Raw genomic sequence first — 26,056 nt, 5'->3', positions numbered from 1 at the left:
TGTTTTGGTAATTTTTCAAATTTCAATACATATTTTGGTAAATCACCCCATCAAACTTGTAAATCCAGTTATTTTTTTAATGAATCATATAGTCCAATATGATTTGAATTTCTATAGGAATTTGAAAAACATTAATCAACAGTAGTGTTCCACGAGTTAATTTTTAATACATAAAAAATAAAAAATAAAAATATTTGATCAAATAAAATTTTCAACTAGTATAAAAAATTAAAAAGATTACATATCTAAAAAAAAAAAAAAAACAAAATACAAAAATTCACAAATTCAACATCAAACAAACTCTAGAAACAAGCATACTTCAAACAAAATTGGAAATCATTTTAAGTTTCAATGAACAAAAAAAGTGAATCAGACCTTGTGTTCAAATCAGATTTTTCAAAATAGTTGAAACTCAAATAAATCTTTGCAGGAAAACCTTCTTCTATGCACAACAAGCCATAAAAAAATAAAAAAAAGATGCCAAACACGAATTCAAGAAAAAAATTGAGATCAAAGAAAATTCATTCGATGATAGATTTATTTTTATCTTCTAAATCATAAATTTTGAGAAATTACAAGTAAAATAAACAAAATCAGAGAGAGAGAGAGAGACCATTCATAATATCTACTGATTTACTAACTTAGGAAACCTGTATCGATCTCTAATAGAAGTCCTTTGAGGAAAGAGAAGTAATAATGTTGCAACGTAGATTGGATTTGTTCTAATTATCAAATAATATAAGGGTGTGACCCTAGTAAGATTCAAATCTTACTAAGTTAGTAAGAGTAGTCTTATCTTATACTTCACAAATGTAAGAGAGAAAGAAATCGTTCCAAATTCACGATCACCTTCTTTTGAATTCCGATTTCTAAATCCCAAAATACACCCAAATGGCTTCAAAATCATTTAAGCTCTCGCGATTTCTAAACCCTGATCGAAAATTTCCTCGACAAATTTGGATCTTCAGAGGTTCTCAAATCCTTCAAACAAGATCCTACACAGATGTTCCTCAACCACCTTCTATCGATCCCTCTTCTGTTCCACCAACACCTCCAAAAACCGATAGAGCCGTCGAAAGGACTCCCATTTCTTCGTCTTTGAATGAGCTCGAACTCGTCAAGTTCTCCGCCATTGCTGAAACCTGGTCAGATTTTTATTTTTCTTATTTTTGTTTGTTCGATTGCAAGAGATAGAGCTGATCACAATTCAGTTTTGTTTTGTTTTTTGGGATCTTTTCGATTATATTTGCTTTGAAAATCTGTAATTTTTTTTTTAAGCATTGATTTATCAATCTCTATTATTATTAGAGATAATTAGCAGTAAAATACTTCAATTTTGGTGGTGCGATTCTTTGTCGTGTTGAAATTAGGTTCTTTTATTGTTCTAATAGTTTATTGGCGTAGAGGCATTATCTTGCTTGTTTTTTTTTTTGGGTTTAATTTGGAAGCATTGAAACTGTATTTGTTTTATAATTTAGGAAAAAATGGTACTTACTGAATAAGATTTTGATGCTCATGTTGGAAGTAGCAATAAACTCGGACTAACAGATTCATCCTATATGAATTAAACCAAACCACGAGCGGGAGTTCCAAACAAAAAAGTACAAAATTATTGGATATGGTGATTGACGAGGCTTATGTTGAACGCGATGTCCTAAAGGAGATAAATGCCTCCTAGGATTGAATGGCTCTTCTTCTTGCAAAACCCACATTTTTTGGAGGATGTGGAACTAGTAAGAAAACCTAGAGGAAAGAACATGAATGAGAAACAAAAGGAACTGTTTTAGATTGGTAGGATTATTTTTATTGTAATATTCATTAGTTAGACCAGAGACAAATTCTTCCTACAAAAAATACATTAATTTGGTTAGGACAATCTCCTAGTGGGACACATGCTAGGGCAGCTGGCCCACAAACCCTCCACTTCATTGAACGCTTGGGATGTTAGAGACCAGGTCTTTACGGACTCCAATTTTATTTTCTTTCATTATTGCTTTATAAGAGCTCATCCTATAACATTTTTTTTGAAGGATTGCACCCTAGTGATGTGAGATTGAACCCCCACGATTATATCTGATATGCAAGTTTGTTGTAGCTGGGCGTATCCATAAGGACTAGTCCTACTTCCAAAGAGGATGGGGATGCCCTACGCCATCTAAAAAGAAGAAGTGTAAATTTGGGTATTAGTGGAATGTATGGAGAAGTTAAGGTTGGATAGGTGTTACATTGCATGCCCGGGCTTCCACATCCTTAATGCTAAAGACTCAGTTGGGAAATGGAAAATTAATCAGGCTTAGAGTTTAGTTTTTATTCATTGTTGAGATGGCTTAATGAATTTTCTGGTTCAACTGATTTTACCTCCAAGATTTGGGTTGCTGGGAAGTCCCTACATGAATCTTGACATCTTGACTTGATTTGTAGATTCTCATGTCAGCCCATGACATTTTCACAACATGGTTCTGATGTCAATATAATGTCCCTTCATTACTGTTCTTTTTTCTCCTATACTTATTTTCTTTGCTTGGCTTCAGGTTTCATATATATATTTATTGTGCAAGGTAGATCTATGTGTTTCATTAATATTTTTAGCATTTTAAGTGTGTAAATTCTAGATGTGGCTGACCAAATGTCATTGTTTGACTGTTTACAATTGTTCATTACAATGTTGTCAAAAAGTTTTTGTTATGAGTTGCATAGAACATTATTACTAATATGATGTGCTTAGTGTGTAAAATGTTCTTATTCTCATTTGATAAGCAGGTGGGACTCTGAAGGGCCATTCAAACCATTACATTCGATGAATCCTACAAGGCTTTCTTTCATTCGCTCCACTCTTTGTAGACATTTCAGGTAGATTATGTTAACATCATGTACATGATTTTTAATAAGTAAAGCTGCGTCGGGAAGATCTGACTGATTTTATTTGTTTATTGATAAGTGCAAGACATTCAAAATACCTAGATTTTAGAAAGACTAGAAATCTTTTATTAAAATTATTTGAAATGCTAACATATTTTCACTTCCATCTATTTATCAGTTGTTAATTGCATATCAGGATTTGTTAGAATATTTTGTAATTTGATTTGGCATGCCGGTTTCCCATCATGTACAATGTGACACATGCAGTTTATTCTTTGATATGCTTGGGATGTTTATCAGTTTTCCTTGTTTCAGGAAAGATCCGTATTGTGCTAGGCCTTTTGAAGGACTGAAAATTGTAGACATTGGTTGTGGAGGTGGCATTCTCTCAGAGGTATTATCATCCTCAGCTAGCCTTCTGAGGTTTAATACACTATCTTGTCTTCGGCTCTCTTTGACAAGTCAAGCTGTTTCACATTTGAAAGGTTTTCATTTACTGCTTAAGATAAGAGGCTCCAAATCTATGTGTTGTGATGGCAACAACCACACTCAAATGCTTAACTATTATTACCCTTTCTAGGATCCCTTCCTAGATTCTATCACCTCGTTATACTGGGAATTTTTTATGACAATATATATATATATATATATATTGGGTAGTGTTTGGCACATAATCTTAGGGGGACAACGTTGGGAGACAAAATTTGTCCTATATGGCTTAAAAGTTTCAGATCGGGCTGATTTTTTTGTGAGGATGATCTCTGTGGCGAGGAGATCATCCTCACAAAAAATTAGCCCAATCTGAAACTTCTAACCCTATCAAAAGTGATTTACAAATTAGCGATAAAAATCGATGGTCCACAATTCTTCAACTTTGTAAACTACTTTTGATGGGGTTAGAAGTTTCAGATTGGGCTGATTTTTTGTGAGGATGATCTCCTCACCATAGAAATCATCCTAAAAAAAATCAGCCCAATCCGAAACTTTTAAGCCATATAGGACAAATTTTGTCTCCCAACGTTGTCCCCTTAAGATTGTCTGCCGAGCTCTCCCCTATATACATTAGTGAATGCCTGTGCCCATGGCACGGGTGATTCGCGCGTGTATGTGTTGCTTACATGTTAGAAAGCTTTTGATTGAGAGTATGCTAAGAAGTAAATACATTGGCCAAGGCAAAAAGAAGTATAATAAACATGTATTAGAAAATAGAAAATCATTAGAAACTTGGAAAACTACCTAATAAAATTGCAAACCCATTAATACACACATCATTAAAAGAAGAAACCATTTGCAAATTGCAAAACCCAAAAACATTTGCAGGAATCATATTGTAAATGGTCTAAAAATTGAAAAATCCAAAACCATTTCCAAGACTACTTCCCAATCTCAATTAACTGACCCATAAAAAATAAATAGAGCAAACAATTCAGGTAGCAACACTATTGTACTAAAAAACAAAAAATAAAAAAGAGAAAAAAGATACCTATTTAACAGGCCCATAAAAAATAAATAGAGCAAGCGAATCAGGGTAGAAGCACTATTGTACTAATAAAAATTTAATGAAAGAAGATACCCATTTTTCATTAAAAAAGCAATAATAATTGATAGGACGGTTTGGAGCAAACCAACCTTATACAAAATCGTGTGCCTGATTTACATAGAAAACAACCCTCTTGGAAAACATGGACAATAGTCTTTTTCATCCCTTGTTTCTATGGGATAACAGTGTAAAGTAAATAGAATTGGATAACGGGGTAAAACACAAACAACAATCTTTGTTAATAGAATTGGATAATTTGTTTACCTTCAGTAGTTAATTAGGCATGGCCCAATTTCTTTTATTTGCAACTCCTAATGGTGAAGCGGATAGAATACAAATGCGAGTATGAAATGTGGCACCCCCAAATTCTAACATGAATCTCCCTGATTATATGTCAGAACCCAATGTACTAAAACAACACTCCCACAATGATAATAACATAAATAGAGAAGTATGGTGATAAATAATAATATTGCAGCAAAAAGTTTAACAAGTCTGAAATGTAAACTAGAACTCAAAGAAAATCTACCAATAAACAAAGATGGCGAAACCTCACATTAACATCAAATCCTACTCAAACAAACCCAAATAAAACTGAAAACATGAAATCCTAACATCTAACCGATAATAGGACTAGTAAAAGTAATTCCACTTCTTGCCTAGAAGTGGACTCTGATCATCAATGTGACCTACAAATTGGTACTCCTTTGTAGTTTTTTCTAAATGTTCCTCAATGGGGAAAGGATCTGCAACTGAACGGATAGGGTAAGTAACGAGGGAGTTACCCAGCAGGAAAATACTATCCCAAACTAACAGTCTCCTAATATGGGGAAAACATTCTAATACGTTTGGAAACATATTCAAGTTTTCCAATTAAAGAGAAGTAAAACAAGTAGAAACATATTGAAATATAGTTAGAACAAATATAAACAGTTTCAAATAAAATTCCAACATGAACAGATAAACTAAATATGTAAGTTTAGATACAATCTGTGGTAGTGTGTCCGTTAAAAACGTTGAAAAGCATAACTGAATACCTCCCAGTTAGGATTCGAATATGTTTCAAACTTCACCGATGTGGAATACCATCGTTAGTTTTTGATTTTGTGGCCGATCACTACACTTACTACACTAGAGTGACCATTTATTTGGACTAGGATGACTGTTGACTGTGACCATAAGGTACAGATCCTTTCACGAAGTGTCAATACGTTCGACTACTCTAGACTATTAATGATCATTGACTCGTTCTTTTCATCTAAGCCTATCAGGCGAACATATTCCCTAAGACATCTCTACACTTTTGACGTAGCAGAAGCGTGTGAATCAATATATTTGATAGGTTGTGTTCAATGGAACACTCAAAATCAATAGATTCAATTGATAAATAAGCAATAGTTTGAAAGAAAATAAAGCATAAAGTTATAAAATAATTGAGAGAGAAAAGATAATTGAATTGATTAATTATTTTAATTTTCGGATTTGGAGACTCTTATATAGATAACTTCATCATAATAACTTATAATCCTACTAAAATACTAAAAATTAACATTCATAATCTATCAATAATATAATACTAACTTTCTAATCCTATTAGAAATCAAATCGGACACTTCTAAGCACTTCTAATTATAGTCTAAATAATAAAAACGAATTTAAACAAAAATAGAAACTAACAGATAATAGTACTACTAAAGTAACTAAAAAATAGAAATCCTAATAGAATTAGAAAATAAAAACAAATCCTAATAGAATTAGGAAACTATTTAGAATTGTAGATGTCTTATATCAACTTTTCATAGTTTCCTTTTCATTATATAGTTCACTTGTAAAAATAGAGAGGAAACTCTCGGATCTCAGTTATGATATTAATCCTTTATGCATCCCATACTACATAAGAATTTAATATCACTACCCTTCATCCTAGGATAGCTTGTCACTCTGGACGTAATATGACAAACCACCCTTTCAGGTTTTCACACTCTTTTAACGGATCCCAAAAAAACTACTATAGGTATTCTTTTATTTTGAAAATAAAAAGAAAATAAAACAAACAAGTGTGTGGAATGAACATCTGGGTTGCTATCATGCAACGACCCAATGCGTAAAAATAAAATCGTACACATCATCTCGCGATAATAGAATCATAAACAAATATGCAATTCATTGCCTCGCGATAACAGAAAGTAAATTTAACACCCATGTATCCACTAGTCACCACACGCAAACAATGAAAGTCTATACTCTCGTCCATAGGGCATTACACGTAACATGCGATCCCTCAAGTTTAAATAATTCACAAGTCTGTTTTTCGAAAATTTCGATCTTTCAAGTTAAAATGGAAAAAAAAAAAACCTTGAACAATTTAAAAACGAAGTTTTAAACAATTTTAAATGTTGGAATCCTTTTATAATGATATTTAGAAGAAAATAATTAAATTTGGTTGAAATCCGAAAATATTTATGTGTAAAAAGTTTCAACTTTTCGGTGGTAGAAGGATTTTCTGTCGATGGCACCGATTGGGTTTTTCGGTGGCACCGAAAAAACTCATTTGGTGGCAGTTGGTGGAACCGATTGTTCTGTTCGGTGTTACTGACTGAACTCTCTACAGTTCTACCATTTTTTTTCATACCCTTGCGGTTTTGACTTCAAAACTAGATTTTTCTTCAATAAAAAATCTAAAAAAGAATACGAAAAAGAGATATTCATCATGGAGCAACGAATAATACATTAAATCAATTATGCTAATCATGGATTTCAATAAAGGGATCATTTTTACCTATTTTACATAGAAAAATATTTAGATTTTCGATAAAAATTTAGATGCAAAGAAAATTACGACTATTAGAAAGGTCCAAAAGTTCCCTACCATAGATCGATGCTAAAACTTAAGAAGGAAAGTGAAAGATTGAGTTGAGTTGAAATCTTCTCCCTAGGATGGTGATCGAAGGATTTGGCTCTCCGGTTCCTCTCGAAGCTTGTGACGAGGTGGTCGTTGTTCTCTCCTTCGCTGAAATCCAATGAATCCTCCAAGTGCAGAAAAGTCTAATCGGAAGGTTTTGTGGACGCTAGGGTTTTATTTAGAAGAGGAGAGTACGTGCTAAGAGAATAAAATTTGTAAATTTGTCTTTAAGTTGGTCATTAATATAATTGTTCTCGTATTTTTAGTAAGTCTTTGTCCCAAACTCCGATTTTTGAGATCTTATAGTCTATTTCGATTAATTTTTTGTTGCGAATCTAATGGTATAATTGAATTTATCAAATTCCAACTCAAGAAATTTTTTCCTATTGGTTGACCTACGAATTTCCCCGAGATACGTGACTAAAATCTGGGGTATTACATGAAATGCTACAATGCTTATAATTTGTTGCAGAGTATCCAGTTCTAAAATGTTGTATGAAGGACTTCCTAGGAGTTTAGAGCAACTTTATTTCAAGACAAATCCAGTAATCATTTCTTTCCTTGTATCATTTAAATAAATTAAAGTTAGTTATGAGCAATGTTTAAACTTTGTTATCCTTTTAAACCATCAATTCATGTTGAAGGTTGTGGATCAATGACGGGCATTAACTAATGATGGGTTCTCTTTCTAAAAACAGTTTACCAAAAACAGTTATGGGTTCTGTGCCATTAACTATTTTTTACTGAAGTGTTATATTCTGAAGGTGTAGATCGCCATGTGTTCAACAGGATAGAAAGAAGCCTAATAAGTCATTATAGAACAACATATACAACCATATTGGGTGTGGAAATGGAGATCAATATCACTCTGCTATGTGTTTATTTTACATAGACATGAGCATAACTAACATTTAACTACCCCATTTGCAAGAATTGCATACCACGCCATGTGTTAGAGTAGGTAAGAAATATTTTACATAGAATGAGCATGAATAAGATCTAACTATACCATTTGCAAGAATTGCAAACCCATTAAAAACATGGAAAACACTAGATTTGAATCACAAACATAAACTCCTTTGTAAAAAAGGGCATACTCCAGTATGCATAGTCACTGATAATCTTTTTTTAATCTAATGAACACCAGTTACTGAATCTTATAACATGACTCAAATAGAAATAAAATTATAAAAACCGATATAAATATACAACATGTCCTTGTCACTTGGCTCAGTGCGATCTTTTTTGTTTTACGGTGATAGCTGGCACTATAAATTTATTGACTTTTAGAGCCCGTGGATCTCAGCTTTACCATGTCCTTATCACTATCTGAAATAGTAACATTTGGATAAAGATCACCTACTCTCTTATAGAATCAGAAAAAGGGCTTAGTGTGATCATCACTTCGGATGATCCAAAAGCTCAATCCATTTGAAGAGAATCAACATTGTTGTTGCAGGTTTCTAGATTGAAGATCAAAGATGTAAGAGAGGAGATAGTTAGATTGCTAACTCAAAGACAAAACCTGAACTCTCCATTAGTAAATTGTAAACTATTTACATGCGAACAAAAAAGAAACATTTAACCATTTATATTTAAACTATTTGTAGGTTAAAAAAAAAAGCTAATTGAGCCCCACCATCTGCCAAGAACACTTAAGATCTACAAATATAATTCCAAATAACCAACAGCTTTTATCAGTTTGTAACAACCAATGGAACATCCTAACACGAAAACAACTCAATGAAAATAACACAATTATTGTTTTACCAAGAAAGGTCCATAAACTATTTATAATATATGTTTTTTACCTTTTTTTCTTTTGGAGGTTGTATTCTTTTTTCCTATAGATAAATTTAACAAAAAAAATAGTCAATTTGAGGTCTCAAGGTTACAAATATAAAAATCAAGGATAAACTCTTACCTGTTCCAAGGAATTGTAATTATCGGTTATCCTTGAATACCTTCTCTCCAACTTCTGTTCTGGTCCACTTGCCTGAGGACCATAGTTTTGCAATGGAGGTGCATAATTATGGAGTGGTGCATAGTTGTACTGAGGTGCATAATTTTGGTTTTGAGGAATGTACAGTGATTGTCGATACCCATGATTACCCCACGAAGAAGAACCATACCCGAACCAAAATTAGGGAATGAGAATCAATTTCAATTGTGAAAAAGAAAACTACATAACCGCAACGAAATCAATACTTGTTAGTCTACCAATATGTCAAAAATACTCGATCTAAAAATGTACTTCAGATGCTTTGATGATTCTCCCTGATCCAAGAAAAAAAAAATCATATTAAGCCCCACAATCTGCCAATGGAGTGAGAAAAAAAATGTACCTCAAATGGAAATAGCTGCAGCTTCATCCCCTTCTTGGGAAAGTACAACACAATAGAGTGCAATAGAGTAAAAAAATGAAAAGAAAGAGAGAGAGAGAGAGAGAGAGAGAGAGGAATACCTGCAGGCCAAGGGTTATGCATTCACACTGTTTTACGTAACTATAATTGCAAGATGTAGCCAATATTTTAAGGATGGCGATGGCAACTCTCTGTTTTCTTGAAATTAAATTGTGCTTGAGCCAGGGAATCAAACTTCCAGGGAAGGAAAGAGGTGAAGGGGTGAGACGAAGAAGAGGGTTTCTGTGCACGTGTGTGTATGTGTGAAAGAGAAAGAGAGGGGTGGGGTGGGGTGGGGTGGGGGGAGGACAGGGCCGGAGAATGGAATGAGGAAAGGGCGGAAAAATGAAATTTTGAGTTAAAAGAGTATGGGACGCATGGAGCTACAGTTTTGCGTGAGTATAAACCTTGTGACAAATGAGTGGGCCCCATGTAAAATGCTTGGATGAAGGTTTATTCTCATACAAAACTGTAGCTGAGGGGACATTTGTCTTTTACAAAACTGTAGCATGGGCGGGCCCTACAATTGTGTTTTATAATATAATATATATGGGAAACATTTAGAGGCCCTAAAGAGAGCCAAACATTGTGCCAAACATTTTTCAAAACAGGGGTTAGAAGTTTCGGAATGGGTACAAGTTGAAGAATTGTGGAGCGTCATCCATTTTTTGTAAATCATTTTTTATGGGGTTAGAAGTTTCAGAATAGGCTGATTTTTGGTGAGGATGATCTCCTCATCATAGAGATCATCCTCACAAAAAATCAGCCCATCTCGAAACCTCTAACCCATACATTTATTGAAAAAATGTTTGGCCCTCTTTAGGGCCTCCGAACGGCACCCTATATATATATATATATATATATATATATATATATTATATATATATATATATATATATATAAATTTGACATTAAAGTCATCATAATGGGAATTAAATTTGGCGGTTTCCATTGCTGGCGTCATATGACTGAACTATTGCCTAAGTATTTCTATCATCAGTATTGCAAATGATATTGTTCTGTTCTTTTCTGCATAAACACTCTGTTGGCAGTGGTCTTGTATATTTTTAGGCAATGGATCCACAGTTCTCACAGTGCGTTGACTGGACATCTAAGAAAAGCATAAGAAAATAGAAGAAATAGAACAAAAATGTAGAGGAAGAATAGAGTAGATCATCGTCACACTGATCACTTTGTTCTATAACTTTACTCAAATGATGATAAATCAATCTGATCCCAAATCTTTGAGATGTGGCTAAGGTTTAAAATATCGGAATGTATTGGTCAATACGTATGGATATTGTCCAAGACCGATACAAAACATTGACCTCGAAAGATTGAATGTTTTGGGAATGTATCGATTTGTATCAAATGTATCACCCTACTGTATTGGTTTTTCAATTAACCAAAACATTCAATCGATACAATATTTTACACCTTGAATACAGCTTTGTTGTTGTTGTTGTTGTTGATAAATCGAATTATTTTAATAAGATCATGATGATGCAAAAATTCTATGTTCAAGCATTTAGTTCTTCATTTTTTTTTTTTTTCATTTATTTTAATACCAAGTTCTAGTTATGTCATTGTTTGCGCTAGTCTATGATTTGTACATACATAATTATCTTGAATATATCTACCCTTTATTTTCTAAGCTCCTGCATGGGACAAAAGAAACATTTTTTTGTTTCTTCAACAATTTCCAATCTCTAGTAGACGTCTTACTGTATTTTCTTTTGCTGTTGCAGCCGCTAGCTCGAATGGGAGCCACTGTTACGGGCATTGATGCCGTTGAGAAAAATATCAAGATTGCACGCCTTCATGCTGTATGTTCATCTCTTTCTTAATGGAAAAAAATTATATTCTACTAATCTCTATTGACACGCACAATGCATTTGTATGCGTGGTGTCCATTGGACTAGATTCCCTAATTAAGAAGGAAGAGATTCTTCTTTTTCGAAGCTCTTCTTTTTGTTGATTTCAAAATGTCTTTAAGAAGGGACAATTTGTTCTATTCATGTGAAATGATTAATTATTATTCAATCGACAACAAAGTTTTCTCTGCGAGTCAATGGCATGAGGGTAATCGATCTAGCTTCACTTCTGATTAAATCACATGTACGAGAGAAATACGATAAAGCATTATGTGATACTAAAGGTGAACAACTGTAATACAGAATTTTAGGTAATATAGTAACTAAATAATATGTAACACAACCGATCAAAAAAAAAAAAAAAAAATGTAACAACAAACATGACACTTCTAGTGCTTTTTTTCTGTGGGACCAAATGGAATACACATGTCGACATGTCCTGATATGGTTCAAAATACAATGTCTTCTTGGAGTGTTTCAGCTGAGATGACTTGGTATTTGCAGTGACCATAATGAAACAACATATTTAATGCAGAACAAAGGAAAGATTTGGAGTGTATCGGTAAGTCTTGGTTTGTATTGTGATGCAAATTGCCACATTCAGAATTTATTGAAGTGCATCTTTCTAATTTAGTAAAAAAGTGAAAAAGTAGGTCACCCATGTCCAATTTGTTCAACCCTACAATTGAACGATGGGCTTTTAAATTCTGTTTTGGAGCTGTAAAAAACATTAGAAATTTTTTTGAAACTTTACAGCTAAGCTCAATTTTTCATCATCCTATTAGTCATCTCTGTTTAAGAACTCGTGTACTTTTATGTTGGTACCTTGTGACATGGAGAAGCAAGCGACATGTTGTAGCTCATTCAAGTGTATGGGTAGAGTTTAGATCCATGGTTCAGACTGTATGAAATTTTATGGTTGTAGATTCTTTTTCGAGAACTTGGTTTTCCTACAGTTGGGCCTATGACTTTATATTGTGATATCAAAACCTAGTCTGGCAATAAGTATTGGTCATAACCTAGTCTGGCATGATAGACAAAACACGTTGAAGTAGATCATCACATCATTCGGGGGAAGATTATGTCAGGAGCAATGTATATTCCATTTCTATGAAGACATTCGCAAGTCACAAACATTCTTACAAAAGGTGTCAGCGGTAATGAGTTTTGGAGGACTTTTTGGTCTCGTGGGAGAACGTTTGTAACATTGTAGCTCCCTACTTTTTTCTCATTGTTATTGTTGTTTTTGTTCTTTGTTTTTCTTGCTTTTGGGTAATTTTTCTTCTATCTATCAAAAAGAAAATAAAAAATTACATGAGTTCTTGGGTAAGTTGGGCCTGGTTGATATATATGCATCAACTTGAGGGGGCAATGTTGTTTAGGTATAATAGTCTTTTTTACCTTTATTAGGCTTTATTATATCTTTCTCTCTTTTCTAGGGTAATATTGTCATCAATAGTGTACTTCATTATAAAGAAGAGAAACGCAGGAGTCGTTTTACGCAACATATGATCTCTCTTTTTTTTTTTTTCTTCCCCTCTTCCTTTAATCTTACCTTTTCACATTAGGTAACCTTAGTTATTAGTTATGTATTAGATTGAATTTTGAAATAACAGTTCACTTTTTAGGAGTAAGGCTACATTGGTGATAAAGTTACCACTTTTGTTTCCATGGTTGTTTTGTTCTCAAATGGATTTTTGGTTGCATCTCATTAATCAGTCATATGACAGCTTCTTCAGTAACTTTTAGTATCAGTAAAACCATGTTTTTTTTTTCACGGGGAATGTAATGTCACATTTTAATATGCATTTTTTTCCTTAACTTGTGCAGGATTTGGATCCAGTTACTTCATCAATTGAATATCGTTTCACTACTGCTGGTACTAACTGGATTAGTTTCTTTACCTTATACAGTTTCTTAATCTTGTTATTTAGACTCTCGATTGCTTTTACTAAAGACTCTTTTTCGTTTCAAATTAACATTCTTGTGATATGTTATTTTGTGCAACTATTCTCAAGGCAATGTGTGATAACTTCTCTACCAACATGGTTCAGAAGCCTAACTGGATGTTGACCGGTGGCTCCCTTGCAAGGCCATGATGTTGCAAAACATGAGTGGTTGACTGTGAAAAGTTTAGCTTAACCATAAAAAACTTAGTACATATAATAGCTTAATATTTTTTGTTTCTAACTCATCTTAATGTTCTACATATGGATTCTCATAGTTTGGTTGCACATCAGTGTACCTAGCTAAGACTTATGGAGATCACCCAATCAACTAGAGTTTATGGTTCACCAAACACATAAAATTAACTGGTGCCAGTACGAGTCTGAAGAGCATAAAACAAGCAGTTAGGGAACTCCATACTTTCATTTACTGCATGTATGTATGCAGATTTTTTAAATCCACTTCCTTTTTCCCTGTCTTTGTTCATCGAGAAAATTCAATGAGAAATCTCTCCACCTCAGGAGCTCAACTAAACTGGGTACAGTCATCTAATAATACTTGATTGATCTGTGTTTTACAATATTTTTCTGGTTCTGTGAAGGTGCCTACTTGCTTAGTTGTTTAAAATCTGTGAGTGTTGATACTACAATCTGGATTCAAAACCAACCTTCGCTTACTAATTAGTAACCTCATTTGCTTATTGTTAAAAATAAAAAATTGTCTGGTTCTATGTGATGTTTCTTCATCTTAAACTTATCACAAGCTAAAGATCTAGAAATCAGTATTTGAAAGCTTATATGAATGCAATTATGTTGACAGAAAAGTTGGTTGAAGAACAGAGGGAGTTTGATGTGGTGATTGCTCTTGAGGTATGCTATTAATAAGGGTAAGAAAGGATAATACTATGACTACTACTACTACTACTACTACTATTTTTCCTTTTTTGGATCAAACACTTGTATACCTTCTTTTTATATGGAGGACTCAGATTGGTTTGGTGGAAAATAGAACTTAGAGAGGGAGGAATGGCCTGAAAACTCAGGTGGATTATTCTCCCAAGAATTCTATACCAGACTCCATTATTAAGGTTAACTGTATAAAATAGAGTACAGCTACCTGATTTAGTTTTGGGACATTTTAGACCTTTTATATTGAACAGCCATGTTCAATGTTATTCATTTTCAATGGGTAGCAGGACCACATGCATATATGTTTTTTATTTCTTCCTAGAAAGGAACTCGACTATAAACCTGGTTATTTCATTTGGAAATCTATGCACTTGCTTTATTAAACTTCTAAAGTTTAATTTATTTTTGCTGAATGTTCTCTCTTACAATAAAAGGTAATATCACACCTTGCTAATTTCAGTTTTTGGACATATCAATCGGCATTAAATCAGGAAGAAGAAAACTTTACACTTCATAATTTATTTGAGAACTGAAAATTTATAGTGCAGGTGATTGAACACGTAGCATATCCTGCCGAGTTCTGCAAGTCCTTGGCAACATTAACTGTTTCCAATGGAGCCACTTTGATATCTACGATTAACCGCACTATGAGATCATTTGCTACTGCAATTGTAGCCGCTGAGTACCTCCTCCATTGGGTATGTTTGTTTTACCTTCTTTATAGCATATCTTCTTCTATTTGTTTCCAGGGTGACATCTCTTTCAATGGCATTGGAAAGTGATATGGATTTGTTTCCATTTGTTGGAAAATGTGTATGGAAACTAGAAGAAATTTGATGAAGGAAATTGAACGAGATCGCTATGACTTCAAGGCTTGACTAAGAATTGATCTCTTTTAGATAATTATTCTCCTCTTCTGGATTGAAGCTTGAGTACACAACGGGTCTAAAGAAAAATCGCCATTAGGATGCAATGAAGCCTACAATTAGATTTGTTGAATCGGATTATGTATGATCCAAATTCAACCTAGAATACTCAAAAATATTAAAGAACCGATGATGCCAAACTCTTAAGGTCAGAATCAACGAATTACATGATTTTTCAGTGTGTCAATTTGATTTTTGGTTGGTTATTTATAACTAATTTTGTGTCTTTTGATCGAGAGTCATAACCCATGCCTCTTGGTTCAAGAGCCATTGGATCGTGTCTGATCTTACATCTAACAATCTACGTCGCATCCCATCAAAGGTATGCGTCTCGTGTCTTATCATCAACACCTGTTCGATGAATCTGCAAGATTAAATGGTTCTAGTCACGTTCGATCAGACACCACGTGATCCAACGGATCGGATCGTCCTCGATTGGATACCAATAAAGATCCAACACCCATTTGTTCCTGATTGGGTACTAACTTCATCCAACGCATCCAATCGTTCCTAATTGGGTATTGACTTGATCCAATGTATCCAATTGTTCCTAGTCAGATGCCAATGTGATTGTTTGGTGCAAATCGCACCCGATCAATCAGACGTGACAGATCAACCACAATTGTTGGATGTCTTTAAATATCGAAAACTTTAAAGCTCCCTACCTCTTCGTGACAATGTGTACATGTGAAGTGCAAAGTGCGGCACAAAGCAATCGATGTGCCCTACAAAATGCCCAATCTCCCTTTCCCACAATGCTTGTGCATGTGCGCGGGTGGTGTGCTGAATCAATCCTTTAAAGGTAATCTATTTAAGACACATGTCCTTAGTTACTCCCTCTTACTAGTTTTCCCACATTCCTATTTGTGAGCGATGTGAGACTAAACCATTTTCATAGAAATTCTCAATTTTTTCAACTTAAAAGAACCAAAATCAAAAAACCAAAAATCGAATTTGAATAACCTATGAACACATTTATAGGTTCTAACTCCCAACTTTGGTCTCTTAGGGTTGGGTTTTCTTACATATGCAAGATGCTCACACACTTTGAGACGATTTAAGTTAGGCGTCCTTTTAAACTAGAGTTCTTAAGGAGTAGCATTTTGTTTCTTTATAGGAATTTTATTTACAATATAACAAGCAGCCAAAATTGCTTCACCCATTAATAAAAAAGATAAACTTGAACTAATTATCATAGAATTTATAATTTCAATTTAGGTTATGTTTTTTTTTTCTTGCAATTCCATTTTGTTATGGCTTGTAAGGAATTGTAAGTTGATGGATTATGCCATGAGTTTCTGATGGGGACATCAGATCACCCTCTAAATATTACCATAGGAGGAGGAGATCACAAGCTTCCTTGTGGATTGGTGATAGCTCCTAGGGATGCACATTGGATTGGACCAAACCAAGAATCGAACCGAAGCAAGGCAGTTCGGATTGGTTTGGTTCGGTTTTATTAACTTTCAGTTCAATTCTGGATTGAATAATTGAAAAATCAATTGATTTGGTTCTCGGTTCAAGGGTGTCCTAGAACCGAATCAAGTCGATTACCGAACCAAATTTCATTATATTATAATAAATATTATATCAGCCCAAGATCTAAAGCAGGCGTTTCTTTTAAAGTTTCAGAGATTATATCGACATAGCCACCCACGAAACCCTCATCGCAATTTTCATCTCACTTTCTTCTCTCAAAAACCCTACTCTCTCAAACTCTCCATTTCTCTCTCGGATTTGCAATCGTCTTCAAATACAAAGGAACCCTTTCTCTCGGCTTCAAAATCTTCTTTGAACACAAAGGAACCCTTTCTCTCGATTCTATGATCGTCTTTTAACACAGATCAAAGGAACCCTAACTCAAGACAACTCTCCCTCTTCTCCATCTCACTCAGTACTTTCTCCTTCTTTATGTATCTTTATTTTTTAGGGGTTTTAATTCAAGAACATTAACTGTTAAGCTTATCTGATTCAGTTAGAGATTAGAAAAATAACATTTTTAGTTCTCTTAGTTTTCTTTGGATCAATCCTCTCCCAATCTATTTGGTTACTTTTGATTTGGAATGATGTTTGGTTTACTTGAATACATTAGTTGCAATGAGATTTTTTGGCATGCTATTCTATTTATGAATATTGACTTGGAGTTTTTCCTTCAGACTAATGTGTACCAACTGTTTGTAAAAATTCCTAAGGGGATCTCATCTATTGAAGTGTTGATTACCATACAACTGTTGCAAGCTCATTTAACTAACCCCATCTTGCTCTTTTTTTTCCCTGCACAGGCCTGTGGATATGTTTTAACTTACAATAATTTTTTTAATGATTTTGAATGAAATAAAATGGAAGATGATGTTTTCTGAAGGTCTTAAGCTTAGTTGGTGAGCATGGTGGGTTTTAGGTGTTGACGGAGCAGAGTTGATGACTCGAGAACCAAATCGAATCGAAATAGGTTCGATTTGGGTTGGTTCAGTTCTAGGGTGTATTCAGCTTGGTTTTGATTCATGATTTGTTGAATTGACCAAGTTCGCCTTCGGTTCTAATACTGCCCCCAACCTTAACCAAACTGAACTGTGTGCACCCCCAATAGCTACGGAAAAGACTTGAAGACCCCATTTTGAAGACACTACATTGGATAGTGCATGTGAGTTGCATTTGGATCGAAGAGGACTTGTTGGTTGAATTAAAATGACCTACGTGTGACCATAGTGTTATAATACTTAAGATTTATTTAATTTTCTGTTTTTAACTTTTTTATTTTATTTTAAGATTCTTGGATTTATTTTCATGTCTTATTGGCCTATGGTCTTAGTATAGATGCTTTGAGGTAGTTTAGTAATTTTAGTTTGTCTTTTGTTTAAGTTTTTTAAGGTTTGAAATTTTAGGAGAGAGAAGTTATGAATATTAGAGAATTTTTGTAATTTATCTTTCACTTAAGGGTAGCTTAGGTTTTTTCCTCTTTGAGGTTTTGTTTTAATATTTAAGAACAACTTCATGTTATTTTATGGAGCTTTTTGAATACAATTTACATAATTTCTGGTTTTCCTGTCTTGAATGTTGGGGCATTCATCTTGGTGAGTAAGGATCATCAATATCTTTCATTTTCTTCTTGATTTGCAGGTATAGTCTAATTTTCTTCTTTTTCTTTATTATAGGTTTTCTAAGATTTTTTATATTCAATAATTAAACATTGGGTAAACTCTACCTCCTTTCTTAGACATGACTCGTATTTCATGGTAAGAAGGTGGTTTGAGGTCAGTTCCAAATTGACCAATCGTTTCCACCATTACTTTGAAGCTTTTTAGTTTAATAGTGTTGAAAGCAATATCGGCTTGATATAACCATTTAGCTATGTACTAAATGGTAGTTTTCCTATCTTTAGTACTGCGTTCTATGGTTGTTTGAACATGACCTTTACCCTTTGCTTTTTGATCGCCACATCCTCTGGATGTGGTCTACACAACTTATCAAGTGGACCACATGCTCGAGCTCTTTTAGTAGCTCTTAGTGGGGGAGGAGCCGGTGGTCGACTATGTCCAGTCGACGTAGGACTATCATATGTGACGATGTCATCGTCGTTCTCATCAGTCCTACTACCTTCAATGTAACTTTCTAAGTTCATTGCATCAACTTGTTTTTTCCTAGAACTCTTATCCATGTATTCTATGATCTCTCTTCGGATCTCGGGTGTAACATTGTCACATGTCCTTGCATTTGATCCTGACATATGCACTAGATGTTTGTGATGTGCAATGCCACCTTGGCTTATGTAGTCGCATAACTCACACACAACTTAACTTTTTTCGTTTGCACTAAGATAATGCCTGTATTTCCAATCGGGGTCATTAGACTTTGGCCTTTGGGAAGAGTGGGCCGACGAGGAAGACATGATGGTGGTATTGTGTGATGTAAATATGCAATGTTCTTCTAAATTCTAATGTGTAAATGTGAGTGTGACTTTGTTCTAATTTAAAACTTCTAAGTTCTAACTTCAAAGTTCAAAGTTCAAAGTTCTAGGTAATCAAAATGTGAGTCAAAGTATGTTTTAAATTCTATTTCTAATCTAACTTCTAACTTACAACAAGTTAATAAACTAACAAATAACAAAGTAACAATAACAAATTAATACAATTAAAAATATATATATAAATACCTCAAGTCAAGAGTAGAGTTGAGATTGGGAAGATGAGATTTGATTTTGGAATGAAAAATAAAGATGATGGTGAGTTGACTTGAGAGTTGAGAGTTGAGAAGATGATGATATTGAATTATTGATTGCTTTGACTGCTTGATGAATGATAATGTATTGAATCTTGATCTTGAGTCATGACTTCTTGTATTGTATTCTTGTTTCTTGAATCTTGAGTCTTGATCTTGATTCTTCAATGCTTGAGTTGAAGGCTTGAAGCTTGAATGCTTGATTTTGAATGATGAAATATTGATTGATTGCTTTGAATCTTGATCTTGGCTTTGGGAGTTGAATATGAGAGTTGAGAGTCTTGATTCTTGATTCTTGAATCAATTCAAGGCTTGATCTTGAATCTTAGAGATGGTGATAGAGACTAGAGACTAGAGAGTATTAGAGAGTAGATAATATGTTGTAGTAGAAGAATTTGGCGGGGGGGGGGGGGGGGGGGAGAGGTAGGAGGGGGTATTTATAGGAAAAAGTAGAGTTTAAAACAAAAAAACCAAAAAAATTGTGTCCAACAGTCATATTTCTGATTGTTGGACATTATGCCATCGCATACTGAGCAAATAACATATTTTCACATATGCGAGTATGGCATATGCGAAAATATGCTTGGATATCGCATTTGACAACATTAACTGTGTGCACCCCTAATAGCTACGGAAAGGACTTGAAGACCCCATTTTGAAGACTCCACATTGGAGAGTGCATGTGGGTTGCATTTGGATCGAAGAGGACATGTTGGCTGAATTAGAATGACCAAGACGTGACCGTAGTGTTAGAATACTTATGATTTATTTAATTTTTTGTTTTTGATTTTTTTTATTTTATTTAAATATTTTGGATTTATTTTTATGTTTTATTGGCCCATGGTCTTAGTATAGATGCTTAGGGGTAGTTTAGTAATTTTAGTTTATCTTTTATTTAAGTTTTTAAGGTTTGAAATTTTAAGAGAGAAAGTTACGAATATTAGAGAATTTTTGTAATTTATCTTTCACTCAAGGATAGCTTAGGTTTTTTTTTTCTCTTTTGAGTTTTGTTTTACGATTTAAGAACATGTTTATGTTATTTTATGGAGCATTTTTAATACAATTTACAGAATTTCTGGCTTTCCTGTCTTGAATGTTGGGACATTCATCTTGGTGAGTAAGAATCATCAATATCTTTCATTTTCTTGGTTTGCAGGTATAGTCTAATTTTCTTCTTTTTTCATCTTATTTTCATATTTGTATGTGATTTTTTTTGTTTCTAAACCCTAGGCCAACCCTTACCAACTTCTTTTAGAGATGCTATGCATAATAGAACCTACCAAATCCTTTCTCAAAATTATCATGTTGTTGCACAGTCCAAAACAGTCCCAAAACCCTAACCGAATTGGTCTAAATCAACCCAAAATCATCCTTACTTGCTGTCCAATAATTTACAACAAACTTAGACCATCTTAAAATCTTATTTTTATTAATCAAACCTTATTCTAGTCTTATATCTAACCTTAAGAACCCTAATTTTTTATATCTTCTTAATATTGTTAGATTAATACCCTAGGATAGTTGAAAGTTTTACCTTCCATAAGATCTATCAATTTAACATTTTAAATTCAGACCGGCGGGACTTCAAACATTATCTAGAATTATTTATTAGCTATTTATTTTATATATATATATTATTTCGTTGTGATAGAATCCGGTAGCTTATAATAGTCATTGTCTTTTTTGTCGTAATCTCAGAACCATTATTTTAGTTAGTTTCATAGTCCTGCATCATATTTGGTATTAGAGTTCATAAGTTTAGCTTAGGGTTTTATCCTCACACATCTTGAATAGGATTCATAAAAATTATTTATTTGCATTGCATTAAGTTTAGAACAACATCTAGTCTTAGGTGGCACATATGTCCACTCGTAGTGTTAAGGGTGACCACCTAAAGATGGATCTCGCTGAGCTTACCTAAGCATTAGCAATCCTTTCAGACTCCTTGTGGCTCAAAATACCATTGAGATCAATGTTCGCTTGACAACTTTGGAGTCTGCCTTACAAAACAACCCTGATACCTTGGATGGCACTTGTAGGAGTATTTGTTCTCTTCCATGAGTTGTATTGTTTCTTGTAATTGATTTCCTTGTAAATCTTTTTAAATGTAATCGATCACTATAAAAGATCGTGTTGTGAAGTTTCTATCTTGAAGAAAGCACATCAAAGTCAAATTCATTGAAGATCAAGGTCAACGAAGGTAACAAGAAGAATGAAGGACCAAATTGAGATTGACACACGTCGAAAATGAAATTAAGAAAAAAGGTTTGTGTGTATGTATTCCTGGTCGGTCGATCGAATCCAAAATTCGTAGACTTCTCCAATTTTGTCACTCGGGCGACTAAACTTAGTCGGTCGATCGAACCTGAAAGTTAAGTGCCTTCATTTCTACTCACTCGGGCGATCGAGTCAATTTGGTCGACCAAACCCGAAACTTGTGAACCTATTTTTATTACTCACTGGGGCGATTGGGACTGTTCGGTCGATCGAACCTGAAAGTCTCAGAGCTATTGAGTTTGCTCGCTCAATCGATCGAGCGCTAAAATTTCAGTCATGCGACCTTTTCTCATTCTGTTTCAAACGATTTTTTTAGGAAGGCTTGGTTTTTGGGTATTTTCGAAATTAATGATTCCTTCAAGAGTCTATCCTTGGTTGTTAGGTTTTTTCTTTCAAACCCTATTCTCCTTTCTCTTCTATAAATAGGAGAGGTCTATTAGAGAAGTTCATCAAACAAAAACACAATTAGATATGAGTAAAAGCTCTTGAGTTCTTCAATCCTTCTTTCTTCTGTGATCATTTTCTTAGTAATATTCTAAGTTGGAGAAAGAGTGAGGGTTGTTCTATTTTTCAATTTATTTTACAAAGATTTCTCTTTGTGAAGTCTCGGCATAGTGTTGCGTTGCCATGGTCGTCTTTCTGCGTAAGCAGTTGTAATCCTAAAGCATTGAATAGAAATACACTAGCTCAAGTTATTGAGCTTTCTGAGAGTGGAGTAGGGACCGAGGTCACCGAACTACTATAAATCTGTGTCTCTTGTGTGGTTTGAATTTCTCTAAATTCTACTATTGTTAATGATTTCTGGAAATTGAGTGTTTGTATGTTGTAATTACTTGGTTAATTTTTAAGTGGCTTGATAAGTTAAAATTGGCAGAAACCTATCACCCCCGCTACAGGTGTTCTTTATAGATATATTTCAGTTGAGCCCTGTATGGAGGTCAAGGTAAAGGTAAATTTTTAGGTCGAGTCAGAGGACAATGTAGATTACCTCCACCATAGCATGTTGAGGTTCGAAATCATTATGACCCTGATGAAAGAGTTTTGCATAGCTTCAATATTGAGGCTCCAAACTTTGATGGATGACTTGATCCAATGTCCTTTCTTGTTTGGTTATCAGAAATGGACCACATTTTTGAGTGGCATGAGATATCTAAAGGTCATAGAGCGAAGTTTGCCAAGATGAAATTAGTGGGCCATGTCAAACTCTATTGGACTAATATTGAACATGCAGAGTTGAGGAAGAAAATCTGTGGACTCTTACAAAAGGAATTTGCGAGGGAAAGTATGAGTCCTTGGGGTGTGCCTGCTCTCTTTATACCAAAGAAAGATGAATCTTGGTGTATGTGTGGATAATAGAGCAATTAATAAAATATTGGTTTGTTATACCAAGACTAGATGATATGTTGGATATGATGACAGGTGCCACAATCTTTTCAAAGATAGATCTTAAAAGTGGTAACCACCAGATCTTCATTTGTCCTGGGGATGAATGGAAGGCCGCCTTTAAAACGAAGGATGGTCTTTATGAGTAGTTAGTCATGCCTTTTGGGTTAACCAATGCCCCAAGTACTTTTATGAGAATAATGACACGTGTTGAGGCCTTTCATGGGCAAGTTCTTGGTAGTTTACTTCGACGGTATCTTGATTTATAGTAAATCCAAAAAACAACACCTAAACCACTTGAGGATAGTTTGTGAGCTTAGAAAAAAGAAATTATTTGCAAATCGAAAAAAAGTGTTTACTCATGTCCAATCAAGTTATCTTTTTAGGTTTCATAGTTTCTTTTGAAGGGATGTCGGCAGATCCTGGAAAGGTTAGTGCCATAGTTAGTTGGCCCAAGCCATTGAATATACACAATGTTTGTAGTTTCCATGGTCTAGCTACATTCTATCGTCGGTTTATTCGAGGATTCAATTCCATTATGACCCTTATCACATATTGTATAAAAAAAGGGGAGTTTAGATGGTCTAGCTTTGATTTTTTACACTAAGTGAATGGCCAAATTCAAAAGATACCTCTCATCTATGTGCTGATGTCTATGGTGATGCCGTTTTGTAATATGATGTAATTGATTAATCGTTCTTTAGTTGTAAGAACTACAAAAGCTTGATCCCTAATTTGGGTAAGTAGGCAGCTACTTCTGTCTAGTAGCTACTTTTGATAATATATATATTTCAAATATTATTTATAGTTTGAAAATAGTGGGGATTTGTTGGAATTTTTCAAAATATAAAATCGATTTTTGGGTTTTGGTTTTCTTTAGTTGAAAGAACGAGAATTTCTATGGAAATGGTTTTATTTCACATCACTTACAAGTAAGAATGGGGGAAAACTAATAAGAGGAAGTAACTAAGGACATTTGTCTTAAATGAATTACTTTTAAAGGTTTGATTTGACGCTTCGAGGTGGTTCTCCGCTCACGAGTGTCGTGCAAAAGGGCGTTTTGTGGCGCGCACTTCGCATGTGCTTATCGTCGCAAGGAATTGGGAAGCCTTAAAGTTTTTAATATTTAAAGACATCCAACGATTGTGGTGATCTATCACATTTGATGGATCGGGTGCGATTTGCATCACATAATCTCATTGGTATCCGATCGGGAACGATCAGATACGTTGGATGAAGTCCGTACCCAATCAGGAATGATCGGATGCGTTGGATCAAGTTAGTGCCTGATTGGGAATGAATGAGTTGTTGGATCATGATTGGTATCTGATTGATGATGATTGGGTCCGTTGGATCACGTGTTGTCTACTTGGACACAATCAGAACCGTTAGATTGCCATATACCCATAGTCCTCATTTTAATGATATATAGATACAACCCAAATGTGTATGCGTCCATATCAAGTGTTTAGGGTAAAAATCAACAGACAACTAAAATTGTATTGTGGTGAAATGAAAATGTGGTAGAGGGATCTTGAATCTTCAAATATTGGGTTAAGCATGAGAGGCATAAGCTTTTGCTCAAATTTCCTTTCAAGTTGATGTCAGATATGTTCGACCTCTTTCTAAGACCTGCAACAATTATCTTGTGCTATCTTTTAACATTTTTTTTTTCCTTCACTCAAGCAAATTTATCTCAAGTTTTCCCCAGTTGTGTTCCCAACTAATATATTGTTCTTGCAGCTCCCAAAAGGTACACATCAGTGGTCGAGTTTTCTTACTCCGGAAGAGCTAGTCCTGATCATGCATAGAGCGTCTATATCTGTAATTTCCGATACATAATCTCTTATTATCCCTATTATATATGATACCTTACATGTATTATTCTGAATTTTTTCTGGTGTTGTAAATGAAGTCTCTTTTATCGGTCATTTTATTTATTTATTAAAGCTTGTTTGTTGTGTGAATGTTTCTGTTCAGGTCCAAGAGATTGCTGGATTTGTGTACAACCCTTTGTCAGGAAAATGGGCACTATCTGATGATATCGGTGTAAATTTCATTGCTTTCGGAACCAAGACCAGCCAATAATGCCAGTATGTTTATATATTTTTTTTAATTTATTGATAATTTAACTCACTTCAACTTTTTTTTTTTTTGGCCATGTTCAGATATATAATTAAACTTTGAAAGTTCAGGTGATTTCAATTCTGTTTTCTGAATTCTAGGTCATTTTGACTAGGTTTTCGTTGCTTCGCTTTCTACACCGTTGGAGCATAACTTGAACTGATAAGAAGAAGCAAAAAAATCAGGTTGATCCAGGCCTAACGGTCTTATACTACTCGTTAAGGTCTGATCGCCAGGGCTTAAGCGCACAACAAATCAATCACCCAAATAGGAAAACTGGTGAAACAAAGAACGAGATCAAATAAATTGCTTCACCAATCATTTTTGGACCCATTTGTTAAGAGCTTGAATTGCATCTTGTATCTCGCACATCAGCTGCTCTATGCTTAGAACTAGGGCTGCATCGTGGGTGGGTTAGAGGGTAAACCCTGGCTCAACCCAAGTAGCAGAGCTCTCAATCCGATCTCAACTTAACCTGAGCTCATTCACCCAAAGCTCAACCCGGCTTTAGCTTCTAAAATTTGGGTGAGCTCAGGTTAGCCCGAATTAGGTAGTTTTGGGTGGTGGGTTTCACGGGATTGGGCTCATTGAACAACCATAATTTCATATTGATCTACGAATACATTTTATATATTAAACAAGAATACAACATTAGAAAATAAATCACTGTTAAATAAAATCGCAAACAACTTCTAAATC

At 34.4% G+C, this 26,056-nt stretch overlaps 1 protein-coding gene across 2 annotated transcripts; it reads left to right on the top strand.

Moving 5' to 3' along the window:
• Positions 1-817: 817 nt before the first annotated feature.
• Positions 818-26,056, top strand: LOC147387829 (ubiquinone biosynthesis O-methyltransferase, mitochondrial-like). Of its 2 annotated transcripts, none has more exons than XM_086420501.1 (10): positions 818-1,145; positions 2,761-2,850; positions 3,175-3,253; positions 11,452-11,529; positions 13,408-13,456; positions 14,344-14,393; positions 14,981-15,130; positions 24,977-25,057; positions 25,214-25,326; positions 25,473-26,056. In XM_086420501.1, the coding sequence occupies exons 1-9, from the start codon at positions 892-894 to the stop codon at positions 25,319-25,321; spliced, it is 939 nt and encodes a 312-aa protein (XP_086276627.1). In that variant the 5' UTR covers positions 818-891; the 3' UTR covers positions 25,322-25,326; positions 25,473-26,056. The 2 variants fall into 2 exon arrangements, with proteins under 2 accessions (XP_086276627.1, XP_086276628.1); XM_086420502.1 differs by having other exon boundaries at positions 25,459-26,056.

Source organism: Akebia trifoliata, chromosome 13, assembly GCF_017979445.1.
Source record: "Akebia trifoliata isolate Shusen 1 chromosome 13, ASM1797944v1, whole genome shotgun sequence".
Classification (NCBI taxonomy): Eukaryota; Viridiplantae; Streptophyta; class Magnoliopsida; order Ranunculales; family Lardizabalaceae; genus Akebia; species Akebia trifoliata.
Note: the sequence above shows the minus strand (reverse complement) of the source record. Positions and strands in the feature narration are given on the sequence as shown.